Source organism: Erinaceus europaeus, chromosome 1 (genome assembly GCF_950295315.1).
Source record: "Erinaceus europaeus chromosome 1, mEriEur2.1, whole genome shotgun sequence".
NCBI lineage: Eukaryota > Metazoa > Chordata > Mammalia > Eulipotyphla > Erinaceidae > Erinaceus > Erinaceus europaeus.
The window spans coordinates 77515100-77529705 of NC_080162.1; the positions used below are offsets into that span (position 1 = coordinate 77515100).

The window sequence follows — 14606 nt, forward strand, 5'->3', positions numbered from 1 at the left end:
GGGACTTCGGAGCCTCAGGCTATCTACCCCTGCCAGGTACTTCTTTTAAAAAGATTTGGGTTTAAGTTATCTGAGATAACAGGGAGCCTTTAGGGAAATGAATTTTTTTCTTTCAATATGTGTGATGCTGGAATAATGTTCAATAAGTACTTTATTAATAGGAAAAAAAAAGATGAAAGGCTATCTATTTTATGAAAGACCAGAGAACAGCTCTAGTACACATGATGCCAGAGATGGAAGCTGAGGTCTTGTGCTTACAGACCCTGTGCTCTACCTGCTGAGCCACCCCTGCAGCTGCGAAAGTACATTCCCAGGACTTCACTGAGGCTTCATTCCTGCACCAGTTTAACAGACCCCCCCCCCCCCCCCCAGATAGTAGATGAAAGACAGAGAGAGGAGCAGCAAAGACACCAAGGCACTGCCTCACCACTTACAAAGCTTCCCCTTCTGTGCTTCTCCCACGTGGTGGCAGGGAATTTGAATCCAGGGACTCACTCATAGTAACGTCTGCATTCTTATTATTTCTCACTATTGGAAATGATACTCTTTTTTTCTTTTGCTGCCAGTTGTTGTTATTTTAAAGTCATTCTTTCAGGGGTCAGGTGGTAGATCACCTGGTAGAGTGCACATATAACCTTAGACAAAGACCTAAGTTCAAGTCTCCAGTCCCCACCTGTAGGAGGGAAGCTTCATGAGTAGTAGACTAGTGCTTCAGGTGTTTCTTTTTTTAAAATTCTATTTATTTTATTTATTTATTCCCTTTTGTTGCCCTTGTTGTTTTACTGTAGTTATTATTGTTGTCGTCGTTGTTGGATAGAACAGAGAAAAATGGAGAGAGGAGGGGAAGACAGAGAGCGAGAGAGAAAGATAGACACCTGCAGACCTGCTTCACCGCCTGTGAAGTGACCCTCCTGCCGGTGGGGAGCCAGGGCTTGAACCAGGATCCTTGCGCCGGTCCTTGCGCTTTGCACCACCTGCGCTTAACCCGACTCCCTCTACTTTTCTTTCTTAAAGAAAAAGGGGGAAAATTGGTCACCAGGAGCACTGGAGTCATCTTGAGTCCTAGTGATAACCCTGATGGCAAAATAAATAAATAAACTGGGAGAACAGTAGTTGACTAGTTCAGTGTCTTTAGCAAAACAGAGTTGGCACTAGAGGGTTTTTGTTTGTTTGTGGCATATGAAACTCCACAATTTGAAAATACTGGCCAGAAAGACTTAAACAAAGTGTTGGAGAATGAACCTAGAGCCTCACATATGCACAGTACTGCTGAGCCAGCTCCCCAGCCAGTTTCTATTCTATATATCCCAAGAGGCACAGGGTAGGGGAAAGGGAAGGAAAAAAGAAGGGAGAGACACCAAAACACTGCTCTACCATCCATGGAGTTCACTGGTGACATTCATGGTGCTCCCATGTGGTGCTGAGGATCCAACCTGGTGTTTTCCCAACGGCAAGGCCTATGCTTTTACCTATGGTGCCACCTCCTGGGCCCACCCCTCATCTAGAATTCCCAAGAGGGGCTGGAGGTAGGGAGGCTGCATTACCAAGCATGCAGCCCAGGCTTGAGTGCCAATATCATATGAGAGGGGCTATAGTGTCTCTTCCTCTGTCTATCTACCTGAGTAAAAAAAGTGGAACTATGTGAGGCTTTGGTTCCATAAAAAAAATTTCATGATTTTGAATTTTTGAAGTTGCCTGGGTAATGAATGCCCTGGTTCCAATCCTTCTGAGATTTCACTGGTTTTTCCTCCCAGAACAAAAAGTCAGGGAAAACAATGTTTGCACTGAGAATAATTATTACTATTTATTTATTTATTTCACCACAGCACTGTTCATCTCTAGTTAATGGTGGTGCAGGAGATTTTGGAGCCTCAGGCTTGAAAGTCTCTTTGCATAACCATTATGCTATCTACCCCCACCCTACTACTATTATTTTTATTTTTTAAATATTTGTTTATTTATTTATTTATTCCCTTTTGTTGCCCTTGTTGTTTTATTGTTGTAGTTATTCTTGTTGTCATCATTATTAGGTAGGACAGAGAGAAATGGAAAGAGGAGTGGAAGACAGAGAAGGGGAGAGAAAGACAGACACCTGCAGACCTGTTTCACCGCTTGTGAAGTGACTCCCCTGCAGGTGGGGAACCAGGGGCTCGAACCAGGATCCCTACACCGGTCCTTACGCTTTGCGCCACCTGTGCTGAACCCGCTGTGCTACTGCCCGACTCCCACTACTATTATTTTTTAACAATCTACTTTTCCCTTTATTGGGGGATTAATGTTTTACATTCAACAATAAATATAATAGTTCGTACATGCATAACATTTCTCAGTTTTCCACATAACAATACAACCCCTGCTAGGTCCTCTGTCATCCTTTTCCAGGACCTGTATTCCCCCCACCCCAGAGTCTTTTACTTTGGTGCAATATACCAAACAATCTTTTTTTTTTTTTTTTTTTGCCAGTAGAACTATTGATGAGGCTCTGCCCTTGCATAATTTCTCTATTGCTGGTGGCTTTTTTTTTTTTTTAAATAAGAAAGTAGGGGAGGTAGGGAGAGGGAGAGAGATTGACTGAAGCAGTGCTCCACCACTTGTGAAGTTTCCTCTGTACAAGTATTCTCATGTGGGGGCCAGGGGTTTGAACCCAAGTCCTTGTACATGGTAATGTGTGTGTGTGCTCTATAAGGTGAGTCATCTTACACCCCCCCCAACACATTATTTTTTTAAATATTTATTTATTCATTTTTCATTTTTGTTGCCCTTGTTTTTTTAGTGTTGTAGTTATTGATGTCGTCGTTGTTGGATAGGACAGACAGAAATGGAAAGAGGAGGGGGAGATAGAGGGGGAGAGAAAGATAGACATCTACAGACCTGCTTCACCACTTGTGAAGCGACTCCCCTGCAGGTGGGGAGCCATGGGCTTGAACCTAACACATTATTTTTATGATGAAGGTTGTCAGCCTATATTGGAATCACCAAAGCTTGGGGTTGCCAGTGGGTTGACATCTCTTTACCAGGAGGGAGAATGGAGAACTCAAAACTGTTCCTGGTTAGCCTCCAAAGAAAGGGAATTTGTTCCTGGTCTTTATAAATTGCAAGTTCACTTAATGTGTCATTATTCTTGTTTTGTGTGTTTGTGTACATGCACAGATACCAGGGATGGAAATTCAGTGCACCATACATACAAGGCATTCCTCTACCACTGAACTAATGGGTTTTCAGAAAAGTCATAATGCATTTTTTGCAAAGAAAAACAGAAAAATGCATTATGACTTTTCTGACAACCCAATACAAGGCTAGTCCTCATAACTGTTATCATTAAACAATATCACACCTCAAAAAAAGAATCTATTTACTATTCCTCTACTCCGACATCATTATTTAAATTTCTGAAGAAATTTATCTCTCATTACTACTTATATTTCTCAGCATATAAGATACATGCTTGATTGCTCAACAATTTGTTTGGCTTCGTATGTTAACTCTCTTTTCAATCACCAGGTTCCAGATGCCACCAGGATGCTGGATAGGCTTCCCTGGATTGAAGACCCCACCAATGTGTCCTGGAGCTCAGCTTCCCCAGAGACACACCTTACTAGGGAAAGAGAGAGGCAGACTGGGAGTATGGACCGACCAGTCAACGCCCATGTTCAGCGGGGAAGCAATTACAGAAGCCAGACCCTCTACCTTCTGCAACCCTCAACGACCCTGGGTCCATGCTCCCAGAGGGCTAGAGAATGGGAAAGCTATCATGGGAGGGGGTGGGTTATGGGGATTGGGTGGTGGGAATTGTGTGGAGTTGTACCCCTCCTACCTTATGCTTTTGTTCACTAATCCTTTCTTAAATAAAAAAAAAAAAAAAAAGAGAAAAAAAAAAAAGATACATGCTTATATTTGAAAGCCTATTTCTGATGTTTTAGAAATTATTTTGCTAAAAAGAATAAACACTCTTCCTAAAATAAAACTTCTGTCCAAATAGTCCAGATGAGTCTTTTTTTTCCAATACCTTTAGTTGCTTGGAATGTCAGACATGATGACAAGGTGACCAACTACACAGAGACTGAGAGACAGTCACATGCAGTTCCTGGGTGCAGTCACAAAACGCTGTAGAGGTAAGCCCATGTGCCCAGAGAAACGGTTACCAGCATTCTGCTGGTTTCTGGTCTTTGGTGACCTTTGTGGAGGAGAGCTGCTACTCACTCTTGCTGGCTGACAGGCCAGAGGATTATAGCTACTTATTATAGCCAGAGCAGGTAGAGTTGAGGACCTGGGGCACAGAACAGCTTGTTCCAGGCACCAGGAAGTGTCAGAGATATCAGAGATGAAAGGGTTCACCCCTCATCAGACTTGCTAGGTCACATGGAATCAGATTCCCCACTATACTCACTTGGTGACTTACCTGATCTCTGGCCCTACTATAGACAAACTAAAACTTCAGGTAAGTCGTGCTCCCTCTCTTAGATACAGGCGTAGAGAAATAAAATTCCACTTCAAGAATCTAGTCCCATCAGGAGGAGCAGTCTATCTTGGCGTTACTCTTGATCGCACCCTGTCATTTCACAAACATCTCATAAAAACTGCAGCAAAGGTGGGCGCGAGGAATAACATCATTGCAAGACTGGCCAGCTCCTCATGGGGCGCGAGAGCTTCCACACTACGATCATCATCTCTGGCATTATGCTATTCCACTGCAGAATACTGTGCCCCAGTATGGTTCCGTAGCCCCCATGTCCATTTGGTCGATTCCAAATTATATTCCTCCATGAGGATAATTTCTGGAACCATCCGTTCCACCCCGGTTCCATGGCTGCCAGTTCTTAGCAACATCGCCCCACCAGATATTTGTTGGGATGCGGCATCATCTAAGTTCATTTCCCACGTCTACGCTCGACTGGACCTGCCAATATACGCAGATATCTTCGCCCACCTGTCCAACGCTTGACGTCTCGTCACCCAATCTGGTCTCCTACGCCTACACTGATCTTCTCTGTTCCAGACTCTTGGAAACAGAGTTGGCAGTCAGCTGAGGTAAAGAACAAACACCTCATCACAGACCCCTGCAAGCGTCAACCCGGCTTTGACCTAGCACGTTATGATTGGGCCCTCCTCAATCGCTATCGAACAGGCCATGGCCCGTGCGCCGCTATGTTCCATCGCTGGGGAGCCAGAGACGACCTGAACTGCCCTTGCGGCTACAGACAGACTATGACCCACATAGTCAATGACTGCCACCTCTCCAGATTCAAAGGAGGTCTTGAAACTTTACATCAGGCTCAACCTGACGCTGTTGACTGGCTACGGAAGAAGGGCAAACGCTAGAAGAAGAAGGAGGAGCAGAGGGGCGCTGGAGACTTGAAAGGTCATGCGGGCAGATGTTCCCTGTCTTAAACTAAGCATGCGGTACATGGGATTTATTGTATTATTCTTCACAATTTATTCTATTTTTATATGATAGCTAATGAAACATACACACAAAAATCCAGCCCTTGGGCTTGCAGCTAAACCACTGTAGGCGGGTACTGGCTCTACCAGTAGGCTGTTCCCTAACACCACAATTGCAAGTCTCTGTGACTCATCCTTGGCTCCAAGCACCAAAGTCCCTGTGTCTAGGGCCACATGCCTCTTCTCCTCCCCACTGAGCAGTACAGGAAAACAAAAAGGTGAATATTCGAACAGGCATGTTAATACTGGCAACTAATGCTTCAATTGCATTCTTAACCACATTAAAAACCTAAACATTTTCAGTCTAGGCTTAAAATTTCAGTCTCCATTCATGGGCCCAAGAGCCAGGACTTAAAACACCCCTGGCAAACAGTGATTTACAGCTGTCAAATCCCAGATAAATACTATGAGCATACACATTGTCTGCCACGGGACCTGGGCCTCTAGCATTGGTGGTCAGTACTCTCTGCAGGACCTCAAACAAGCTGATTTTTTTTCTTTCTGTCTGTCTTTCCTTTTTTTTTTTTTTTTTGCCTCCAGGGTTATTTCTGGGGCTCAGTGCCTGCACTACAAATCCATGGCTCCTGGAGGCCATTTCCCCCATTTTGTTGCCCTTGTTTTTATTGTGATTGCTGTTGTTGGATAAGAAAGAGAGAAATGGAGAGAGGAGGGGAAGACAGAGGGGGGAGAGAACGATAGACACCTGCAGACCTGCTTCACTGCCTGTGAAGCGACTCCCCTGCTGGTGGGGAGCCGGGGCCTTGATGGAATCAGGATCCTTATGCTGGTACTTGCACTTCCCACCATTTGCTGGGGCTTGGTACCTGCACTACGAATCCACTGCCATTTTTTCACATTTTCTTGCTCTTGTCGTTATTGTTGCTACTGATGTTGTTGTTGGATAGGACAGAGAGAAATGGAGAGAGGAGGAAAGACAGACACCTGCAGACCTGCTTCACCGCTTGTGAAGTGATCTCCTGCAGGTGGGGAGCTGGAGGCTCAATAAGAATTTTCGCTGGGGCTTACTGCCCACCTATATGACAAATCCATTGGTCCTGGAAGCATTTTTCCTTATTTTTTTACTTAATTAATTTTTTATTTGATAGGACTGATAGAAATTGAGAAGTGAGGGGGGAGATCGAGATAGAGATAGATAGACAGACAGGCAGACAGACATACAGGCAGAGAGACCTGCAGACTTTGTTCATCACTTGTGAAGCTTTCCCCCTGCGGGTGATGAGGAGGGGCTCAAACCCAGGTTTTCCCACATGGTAATGTGTGTGCTTCACTGGGTGCCCCACCACCTGGCCAGACAAGCTATTCTTGCCCCATCAAAGAGCAGTGCTATCTTGCTGGAAATGGGTTCATGATGTATTTTTTTTTGTTTTTCAAAGCAAACGTGAATGACTTGGAAGAAGGAAAAGCATAATGGTTATGCAAAAAGGCTTTCATGCCTGAGGCACCAAAGATCCCAGATTCAATCTCCAGAACTACCATAAGCCAGAACTGAGAAGTGCTCTGGTTTAAAAAAAAAAACTTTCCCGAAATCCCAGTATTACATTACTCAGGTTTCCGAAAACCCCATCCTTATTTTCGGTGGCTCATCACCCCTGAGGGCATAAAATAGCTTATTTAAAGTTTTGAAAGCTATGTTTATTTCAATGACTCTGAATGACTCTGGCTACCAACCAGGCTGAAAGTTTTGATCATGGAACTATTCAGGACATCCCCCAACAGAGTTATTGCTGACGATAGTAACCAGTAATTAAATGATTTGCCTGAACACAAACGATTAAAAATAGGACAGTCAGGATTCAGACTCAAGTTGGTCTGGCTCTAGCCTATTTAGCAATATGTGATGACAGATATTAAGCAAGCAAGAGATGCCCTGTGTGGGATAGATAGCTAAGAAAAGTGATTCTATTTTGGGTGAGAGAATCAGTGTCTCCATGACCCACTCTACCACAAACAGGTATATGCCATGTAATTGATGGTCTTATGATTTGTCTCTGGCCACCTTGTCAAGGGCCTCAAGTTGACTCTGAGTCCACTGAAATGGGTAATTCTTGGTGTGATGAGCATGGCACAGACACAGGATGCCATTTTCTCCTCCTACTCAGGCTGGACTAGTCATTGGCCCCCACCGGGCCATCATCTGTAAGAACAGTCCTGGTTGGCCCACTCTACTAGCTGTTTACCTTCCCTCAGAGGCCCACTCTTACAGGCAAGATTCTTTCTGGCAGGTTGTCAGTTTTACTTCCTGGTTCATACCCAGGCAGCCCCACCACTACAACAAAGAATGCTTCTTGTCACCTTGCTGTCCAGACTATAGGCAGGGAAATGTCCACTGCTTTCTTCCCATTTTAGTTTACAGCATCATATGGAGTTGGGTCACTGACACTGCTTCTTTATGAGGCAGCCTTTAAAAAAAAAATCCACCCACAAACATCTGCCCGGTTGTTCTATTTGTCAAGTTTACTCTTGGGAGCTAGAGATACAGGCATGTGAGTCATGATGTCGACCCAAAGGGAGGTCACACACACTGCAGAGAACCTAGGACCAAGGGCCAATAGCCGGATTGAGGGAGATGCTGGGGGCCTGGAAGGCACCATCACATCATCTTCTGAAGAAAGGAGGAAGTTGCTAGAGCTTAGAGGGGGCTTTGGGGCTTTTTTTTTGTTACCTTTCTTTTTTTCTGGATGGAGCTATGGCCTCACATATGTATAGTTTCACCATTCGGGGTCTTCTTTTTTATTATTATTTAGAGAGAACACAGAGAGGGAGAGCTGCTGCAGCACCAGAGCATTCTTCAGGGTCATGGCACCTCCCAGGTGGTGCCAGGGCTTGAATCTTGGCCAGTTGCTTGGCAAGACATACACCTTATGAGGTGAGCTATCTCTCTGGCCCACAGGCATCTTCTTAGTAGATGGGAAGTCTAGTATGTTTGTTTCTCATCTGTCTATGATGAGATAAAATCTCTATGAATGCCATACTGGGAAATGTCTAGTATTCTAAGGCTTAGCATGGTGCTCTCTAAAACAGTAACCTCTACTCACATGAGCTTTTTAAATTTCATTTGATTTTTAAATTAAATTAGGAGGCTGGGAAATAGCTCACCTAGTAGACTACATACTTCACTACCTGGGAAGGGACCTGGGTTTAGCCCCAGGTCATCAAATAAGAGTACCTGCACAGGGAAGCTTTGCAAATAGTAAAGTGGTGCTGTGGTGTCTCTCCTTTCTTTCCTATTCTCTGGCTATAAAACAAAAAGAAAAAAAACAAAATACTACGAGTGGTGGAACTGTGCAATTGCAGAACCCCAGAGTTAACTCTAGTGACATAAATAAATAGGAAAATAAAAATCTTCTGTTTGGGAGCCTGGAGCCAATAGGAATACTATAGCACCAGGGGATACTCCATGAACAGTGGAGCAGTGCTGTGGTGTCTCTCCTCTCTCTGTCTCTTTCTGGTTGAAATTAAAAAAAAAAAAAAGGGAGTTGGGAGGTAGCACAGTGGGTTAAGCGCATGTGACGCAAAGCTCAAGTTCCAGTGTAACGATCCCGGTTCGAGCCCCGGCTCCCCACATGCAGGGTAGTCGTTTCACAGGCAGTGAAGCAGGTCTACAGGTGTCTGTCTTTCTCTCCCCCTCTCTGTCTTCCCCTCCTCTTTCCATTTCTCTCTGTCCTATCCAACAACGACGACAACAATAACTACAGCAATAAAACAACAAGGGCAACAAAGGGAATAAATAAATAAAATAAATATTTTTTAAAAAACACCTTAGAATAGTGAAATTGTGCAGGAAATAAATGGCAGGGGGGAAAATACCAGTTTCGTAAATGGATTGTGCAAATACAGGTCATTTCCACCACCAGAGAAAGACCTACTGGGCAGTGCTGGCTAGAGGCTCCAGATCTGGCTTCCAATTCCAGCTCTTCTGTCTGCCTGTCACATGACCTTGAGCACACCACAGCCTCCCATGCCTCAGTTTCCTCATCAACAAAATGGAATGCTTTCTTCAAAGGCTGGTGTGAAGATAAAATAGGCTAATTCATGTTTCACTCAGTACTCAGTAGAGGGCAGTTTTATTATCACCATGATTATTGTAGCACCTAAGGGGCAGAGTTTGTGTGTCAGGTCAATCTGATGCCCTGCAAGGACCTATCAGTTCCTTTCTCCTTGGCTGTTTTACTCAGGGACCAGGCTGATGTAAATCTGCAACAGGGCTAGAGTGGAGTACTCACATCTGTAGAGGTGGTTCCATACAGGGAATAAAGCCATGTAGAGGGCCACATCTCCCACGGTCGGGTAGGACTTGAAGATGGCAATGACGGCGATCTGGATGAACATGAAGAAGATTGGGTGCTCCCTGGGGCAGGTGAGAGGGCAGGGCAGACAGAAAGAGAAACATCAGTCAGGGTTGAGGTCCACTCTGGAGACTCTTGACCCCCATCCCATGAACCCAAAAGGATCTCCAGGGGATTTCAGGCAGGATCAGCTACCCACAGCACTGGTCCAGCTAAGTAACAGTAGAAAACTATGGGGACCCAGAAAAGCCCAGAGGCGATGAGAAGGGCCGAGCAAACACTAGCAAAACATCCCATAGAGACATTTCCATCAACTCCTGCCTCTACCAGCTCCAGGCCTTCCCCTAGGAGTCACCAAGGAAGAAAACAAGTGAAGTCAGCAGGGGTTTTTATTACTGGGCTTAAACAACTACTAGTCAGAGTTATTAGGTGACCGTCATTGCCAGAGGCGCCTCAGACAAGTAGACCCCGGCAGGAAGTGTCTCCCTGCTGATGCTTATTTCTCAGACAATATGGTCAGTGGGGTCTGCAGACCCCGCGTTGTGATGACCTCCTTTCCAGGAAGAGAATGGAGAACTACATGAAGCTTTTTAGTTCTTAAGAACTAGAACTATGGGGAGTCAGGCAGTAGCTCAGTGGGTTAAGCGCACGTGGCGCAAAGCACAAGGACCAGCGTAAGAATCCTGGTTCAAGTCCCCGGCTCCCCACCTGTAGGGGAGTCGCTTCACAGGCGGTGAAGCAGGTCTGCAGGTGTCTACCTTTCTCTCCCCCTCTGTCTTCCCCTACTCTCTCCATTTCCCTGTCCTATCCAACAACGATGACAACAGCAATAATAACTACAATAATAATAATAATAATAATAATAATAATAAAACAAGGGCAACAAAAGGGAAAATAAATAAATATAGAAAAAATTTTTTTAAAAAAAGAGCTAGAACTGGGGGACCAGGTGGTGGCTCACCTGGCTAAGTGCTCACATTATAGTGTGCAAGGATCTGGGCTCAAGCCCCTGGTCCCCACCTGCAGAGGGCAAGCTTCACGAATGGTGGAGCAGGGCTGCAGGTATCTCTCTCTCTCTCTATATATATATATATATATGTGTGTGTGTGTGTGTGTGTGTGTGTATTTCTATCCAATAATAAATAGATAAAATATAAAATGTTTTTTTAAAAAAGAGCTAGAACTGGAGTTCTTGTTACCTTGCACTACTGATGTGGAGTCAGCTCCAGAATGCTCACACTGCACTAACTTTGGTGCTGGGCTCTTCGTTCACATGATACCACTTGGGTCTCACAGAATCCCTCTAGGTAGTCAATACCATCACCTGCACTTTGCAGATAAGAAAACTGAGGTTCGGGGGTCAGGCGGTGGCAACAACGGGTTAAGCGCATGTGGCGCAAAGCGCAAGCACCGGCATAAGGATCCTGATTCGAGTCCCTGGCTCCCCACCTGCAGGGGAGTCGCTTCATAGGCGGTGAAGCAGATCTGCAGGTGTCTATCTTTCTCTCCCCCTCTGTTTTCCCCTCCTCTCTCCATTTCTCTCTGTCCTATCCAACAACAAACAACATCAACAATAACAATAATAACCACAACAAGGCTACAACAACAAGGGCAACAAAAGGGGGAAAATGGCCTCCAGGAGCAGTGGATTCATGGTGCAGGCACTGAGCCCCAGCAATAACCCTGGAGGCAAAAAGAAAAAAAAAAGAAAGAAAAACAGAAAACTGAGGTTCAGAGAAGGTGAGTTAGTCAGCAACTTTGGAATTTGCCTAACTCCAAAGCACCACCAATACTCTTCTGAGTGACCAGCATGATCACGGGTAGGGTGGGGACTGAGCTCAACCTTCAGGGCTCCTCTGAGAGCTGACCACGTGCATATTAGAGGCTGGCCAGCAGAGGCCAGACCTACACCCTTCCCGGTCCCACCTAAATGGCATGCATTCAGCCTACCCCTGCAAAGAATCTGGATGCCCAGCTCATGACATTCTTGCCTTGTGGGTCAATGTTCAGGATGACTCAATGGGTATAAATCTGAGATGTGGAGACAAACATGTACACACCCCAATACTCTAGTTCTTATACACAGCAAATGCCTCAAAAAAATAACTTGGAAGTCACATAATCCTATAACTTGTAAGAATGATCCAGCTAGTGCAGTGAACACTAAGAACCTAAACCCCCTAAGGACAGTTCAAATTGGACTGGAAGAGAGCAGCTCACTGAGTAGGGGGCAAACGGCCTGGCCATGCAGTCATGAACATAGCCTGGGTTTTAGCCTGGCATCATATGGCAGTGCCATGGCATTGAGGGTGGGGAAGGGTCTATTACTGAGGTGTCTGTCCCTCTTTATCTGCCTCTCTTTTGTCTCTCTATTTGAAATAAAAAGAATGAAAAAGTCAGCTTGGGAGTGGTAAAACTGAGAATGGGTGAGGCCCTGGTGGCAAAAAAAAAAAAAGCAAGCAAACAAAAAACAACAACAAAAAGAGCAAATCACTGTTTTTGTGTAGCTGGGAACAGAGGCAACAATTCTGTGAAAAGGTCAATAAACACATGGTACCAGAGAACATGGAGACAAGACCCTCCTGAGGCATTGCCTGGGGATAGGTGGCTGGAAGGATTCTGCCTACAAAACTGGCCTTGGATACAAACACTGCAGGGGGGTTACAGAGCCAGTGAAACTTCATATCCAGGCAAAAGGGGGCAGCAAAGAGGGAGGTCAGGTATCTTTAGCTCCTCTGTCCCCATAACTCTTGCTTAGCTGTTGGGTCACATGATGGCGGTACTTCTGCCTACACAGGAGCTAGCTGTGCTCTTGCACGGACCATAAAGCTTCAAGGAGCTAGCTGTACAGAATAAGGAACAGTTTCCATTCAGGCTTTCTGCTTTTCTCAGCCTGGTGGCTAGGCCTGACCAGGACAAGGGCAGGGAATATGAATCACACAGCTGGAGAGCTGGCTGGGCAAGGCTGCCAGAGTTCTAAGCTGCCAGCCCAAGGAAGGATGGTTGTTTGTCAGATGCCAGGCCACATTTGTATCATGGGAAGGAAACATCATCTTTTACATGGAGAACGGCAAGAGGAAGGAGACAGCAGAGAACTCAAGCTCATCTAAATCTAACTCAAAGCCTCCTCGCTTCGGTGGACCACTCAGTGATTATCAGTGCCTGTTTTCCCTCCTCTGAAGGCAGGATAACAGAACAATTTCCAGAGGTTATTACAAGTGATTTATCCCAGGAGCCTGGCTTGGTACAGAGGAATGAAAACAGATTCTGGAGCTAGACAAGCCTAGGTTTGATTCCCAGTTCCATGCTTGCTAGCTGTGAGGCTCTGGGAAAGTCACTCCACTTCTCTGAGCATCTGTGTCCTTAACTATAAAGTGCATTAATGGGAATAAATGACTATCAACCTCCAGGAGCTGCTGGAAGGGTGAGATGTGATTACATTTCAGAGAGCCTAGAAAGCTGATTTGAGTGGACCAGGGCTCAGCTCATGCTGGCCCTCTTACACTGTAGTAGAGACTCCACAGATAACCTTTTTTAGAACAATTAATCTTAAGATGAAATAGAACTATAGGTGGCCCACCAATGTATCCCGAGTCCCTTGGGCAATCTGTTATAGGGATGCTGATAGAGGACATCCAGTAAGATTCACTCTTTCCAAAGATACCTCTTCTACTTCAAATCCTGCTCTGATCCAAAACAGTGAGTGGGTTCAAAAGTGGGGGGTGGGGGAGGGGGCTCAAGCACCCCAAAGTGAGATCAGGGGCTTATTTGGGCTCCAGAACACCCTCCTTGTAGCCTGCACACATGTGTGACTATTGCTGATTATGGCCACTGACACATGAGGTGATTGATAGCAGGGTCCTCTGAGCAAAGATGCCCTAAGCCTCATGGCAGATGCTCCCAGTTGTAAATCACCTGTAAAAGCTCTAAGGGGGAAGAGAATCCTCAAATGACTTTGTGGGCAAAGGAGCAAAAGTTTGAACTACTTACTTCAGCTTTATGGCTAAGGGGATGGTGTAGAAAAAGACGTTGATCTGAAACACGCATACGAAGAAGAGGCTGAAGTGTTCAAACATTTCCGCAAAGAAGTACCAGAAAAGACCAATGTTTGGAGTGAGATCTGGAACAGAAAGTCTGGAATGAAGAAAACAGAGAGAGAGAGAAAAAAAAGTGAAGTTAAAAATGGTCTGGTTTGACCAGGTTTTCTCCCTGAAGACTTAGGTCACTGCTGTGCAGCCCCTGGTGACTTTGTTCCCAGATCCCCTGAATATAGGCAAGTTACTACATCTAGGGGCAGAGACTCAGAGAATAACAATTCAAAATAGTTATTAGTTGAGCCAAAGTCTGGCATCCATCAGAGATCTGAAAAAAGCAGGAATTCATGCTAGAAATCAAAAGCCCAATCCCTCTTTTCACTAAGACATAGACATTTAAAATCAGGAGATACTGTGACAAAAGAGGATGGTTTTTTTCATATTTTATTTTTCCCTTTTGTTGCCCTTGTTGTTTTTTTTATTGTTGTTGTTACTAATGCCATTTGTTCTTGGATAGGACAGGGAGAAATGTAGAGAGGAGGGTAAGACAGAGACGAGGAGAGAAAGACACCTGCAGACCTGCTTCACCGCTTGTGAAGCGACTCCCCTTGTAGGTGGGGAGCCAGGGGCTCGAACTGGGATCCTTATGCTGGTCCTTGCGCTTTGCGCCACATGCACTTAACCTGCTGCGCTACCGCCCGACTCCCTAGAGGATGGGTTTTAATAAACAATACTTATTTTGGTCTTTCCAAAGATTTGCCTAGAGAAACAGGCTTAAAGATCCTGCTCCTCCCCATTCGTGCCCTGCATTCCCACAGTCGGA

The 14606-nt window shown here is 45.2% G+C and overlaps 1 protein-coding gene across 2 annotated transcripts in view; it reads right to left on the bottom strand.

The window, feature by feature from the left end:
- The window catches only part of PIGU (phosphatidylinositol glycan anchor biosynthesis class U), a 129701-nt gene that overhangs the window by 23406 nt on the left and 91689 nt on the right, over nt 1-14606 (bottom strand). Inside the window, exons 9-10 of one of the 2 annotated variants that reach the window (XM_007522663.3) lie at nt 13740-13883; nt 9687-9811 (exon numbers count right to left, since the gene is read on the bottom strand). In XM_007522663.3, the coding sequence (XP_007522725.1) occupies nt 9687-9811; nt 13740-13883 (269 nt within the window). The remainder of the gene's footprint in view (nt 1-9686; nt 9812-13739; nt 13884-14606) is intronic. The other variant, XM_060188641.1, reaches the window with a different exon arrangement.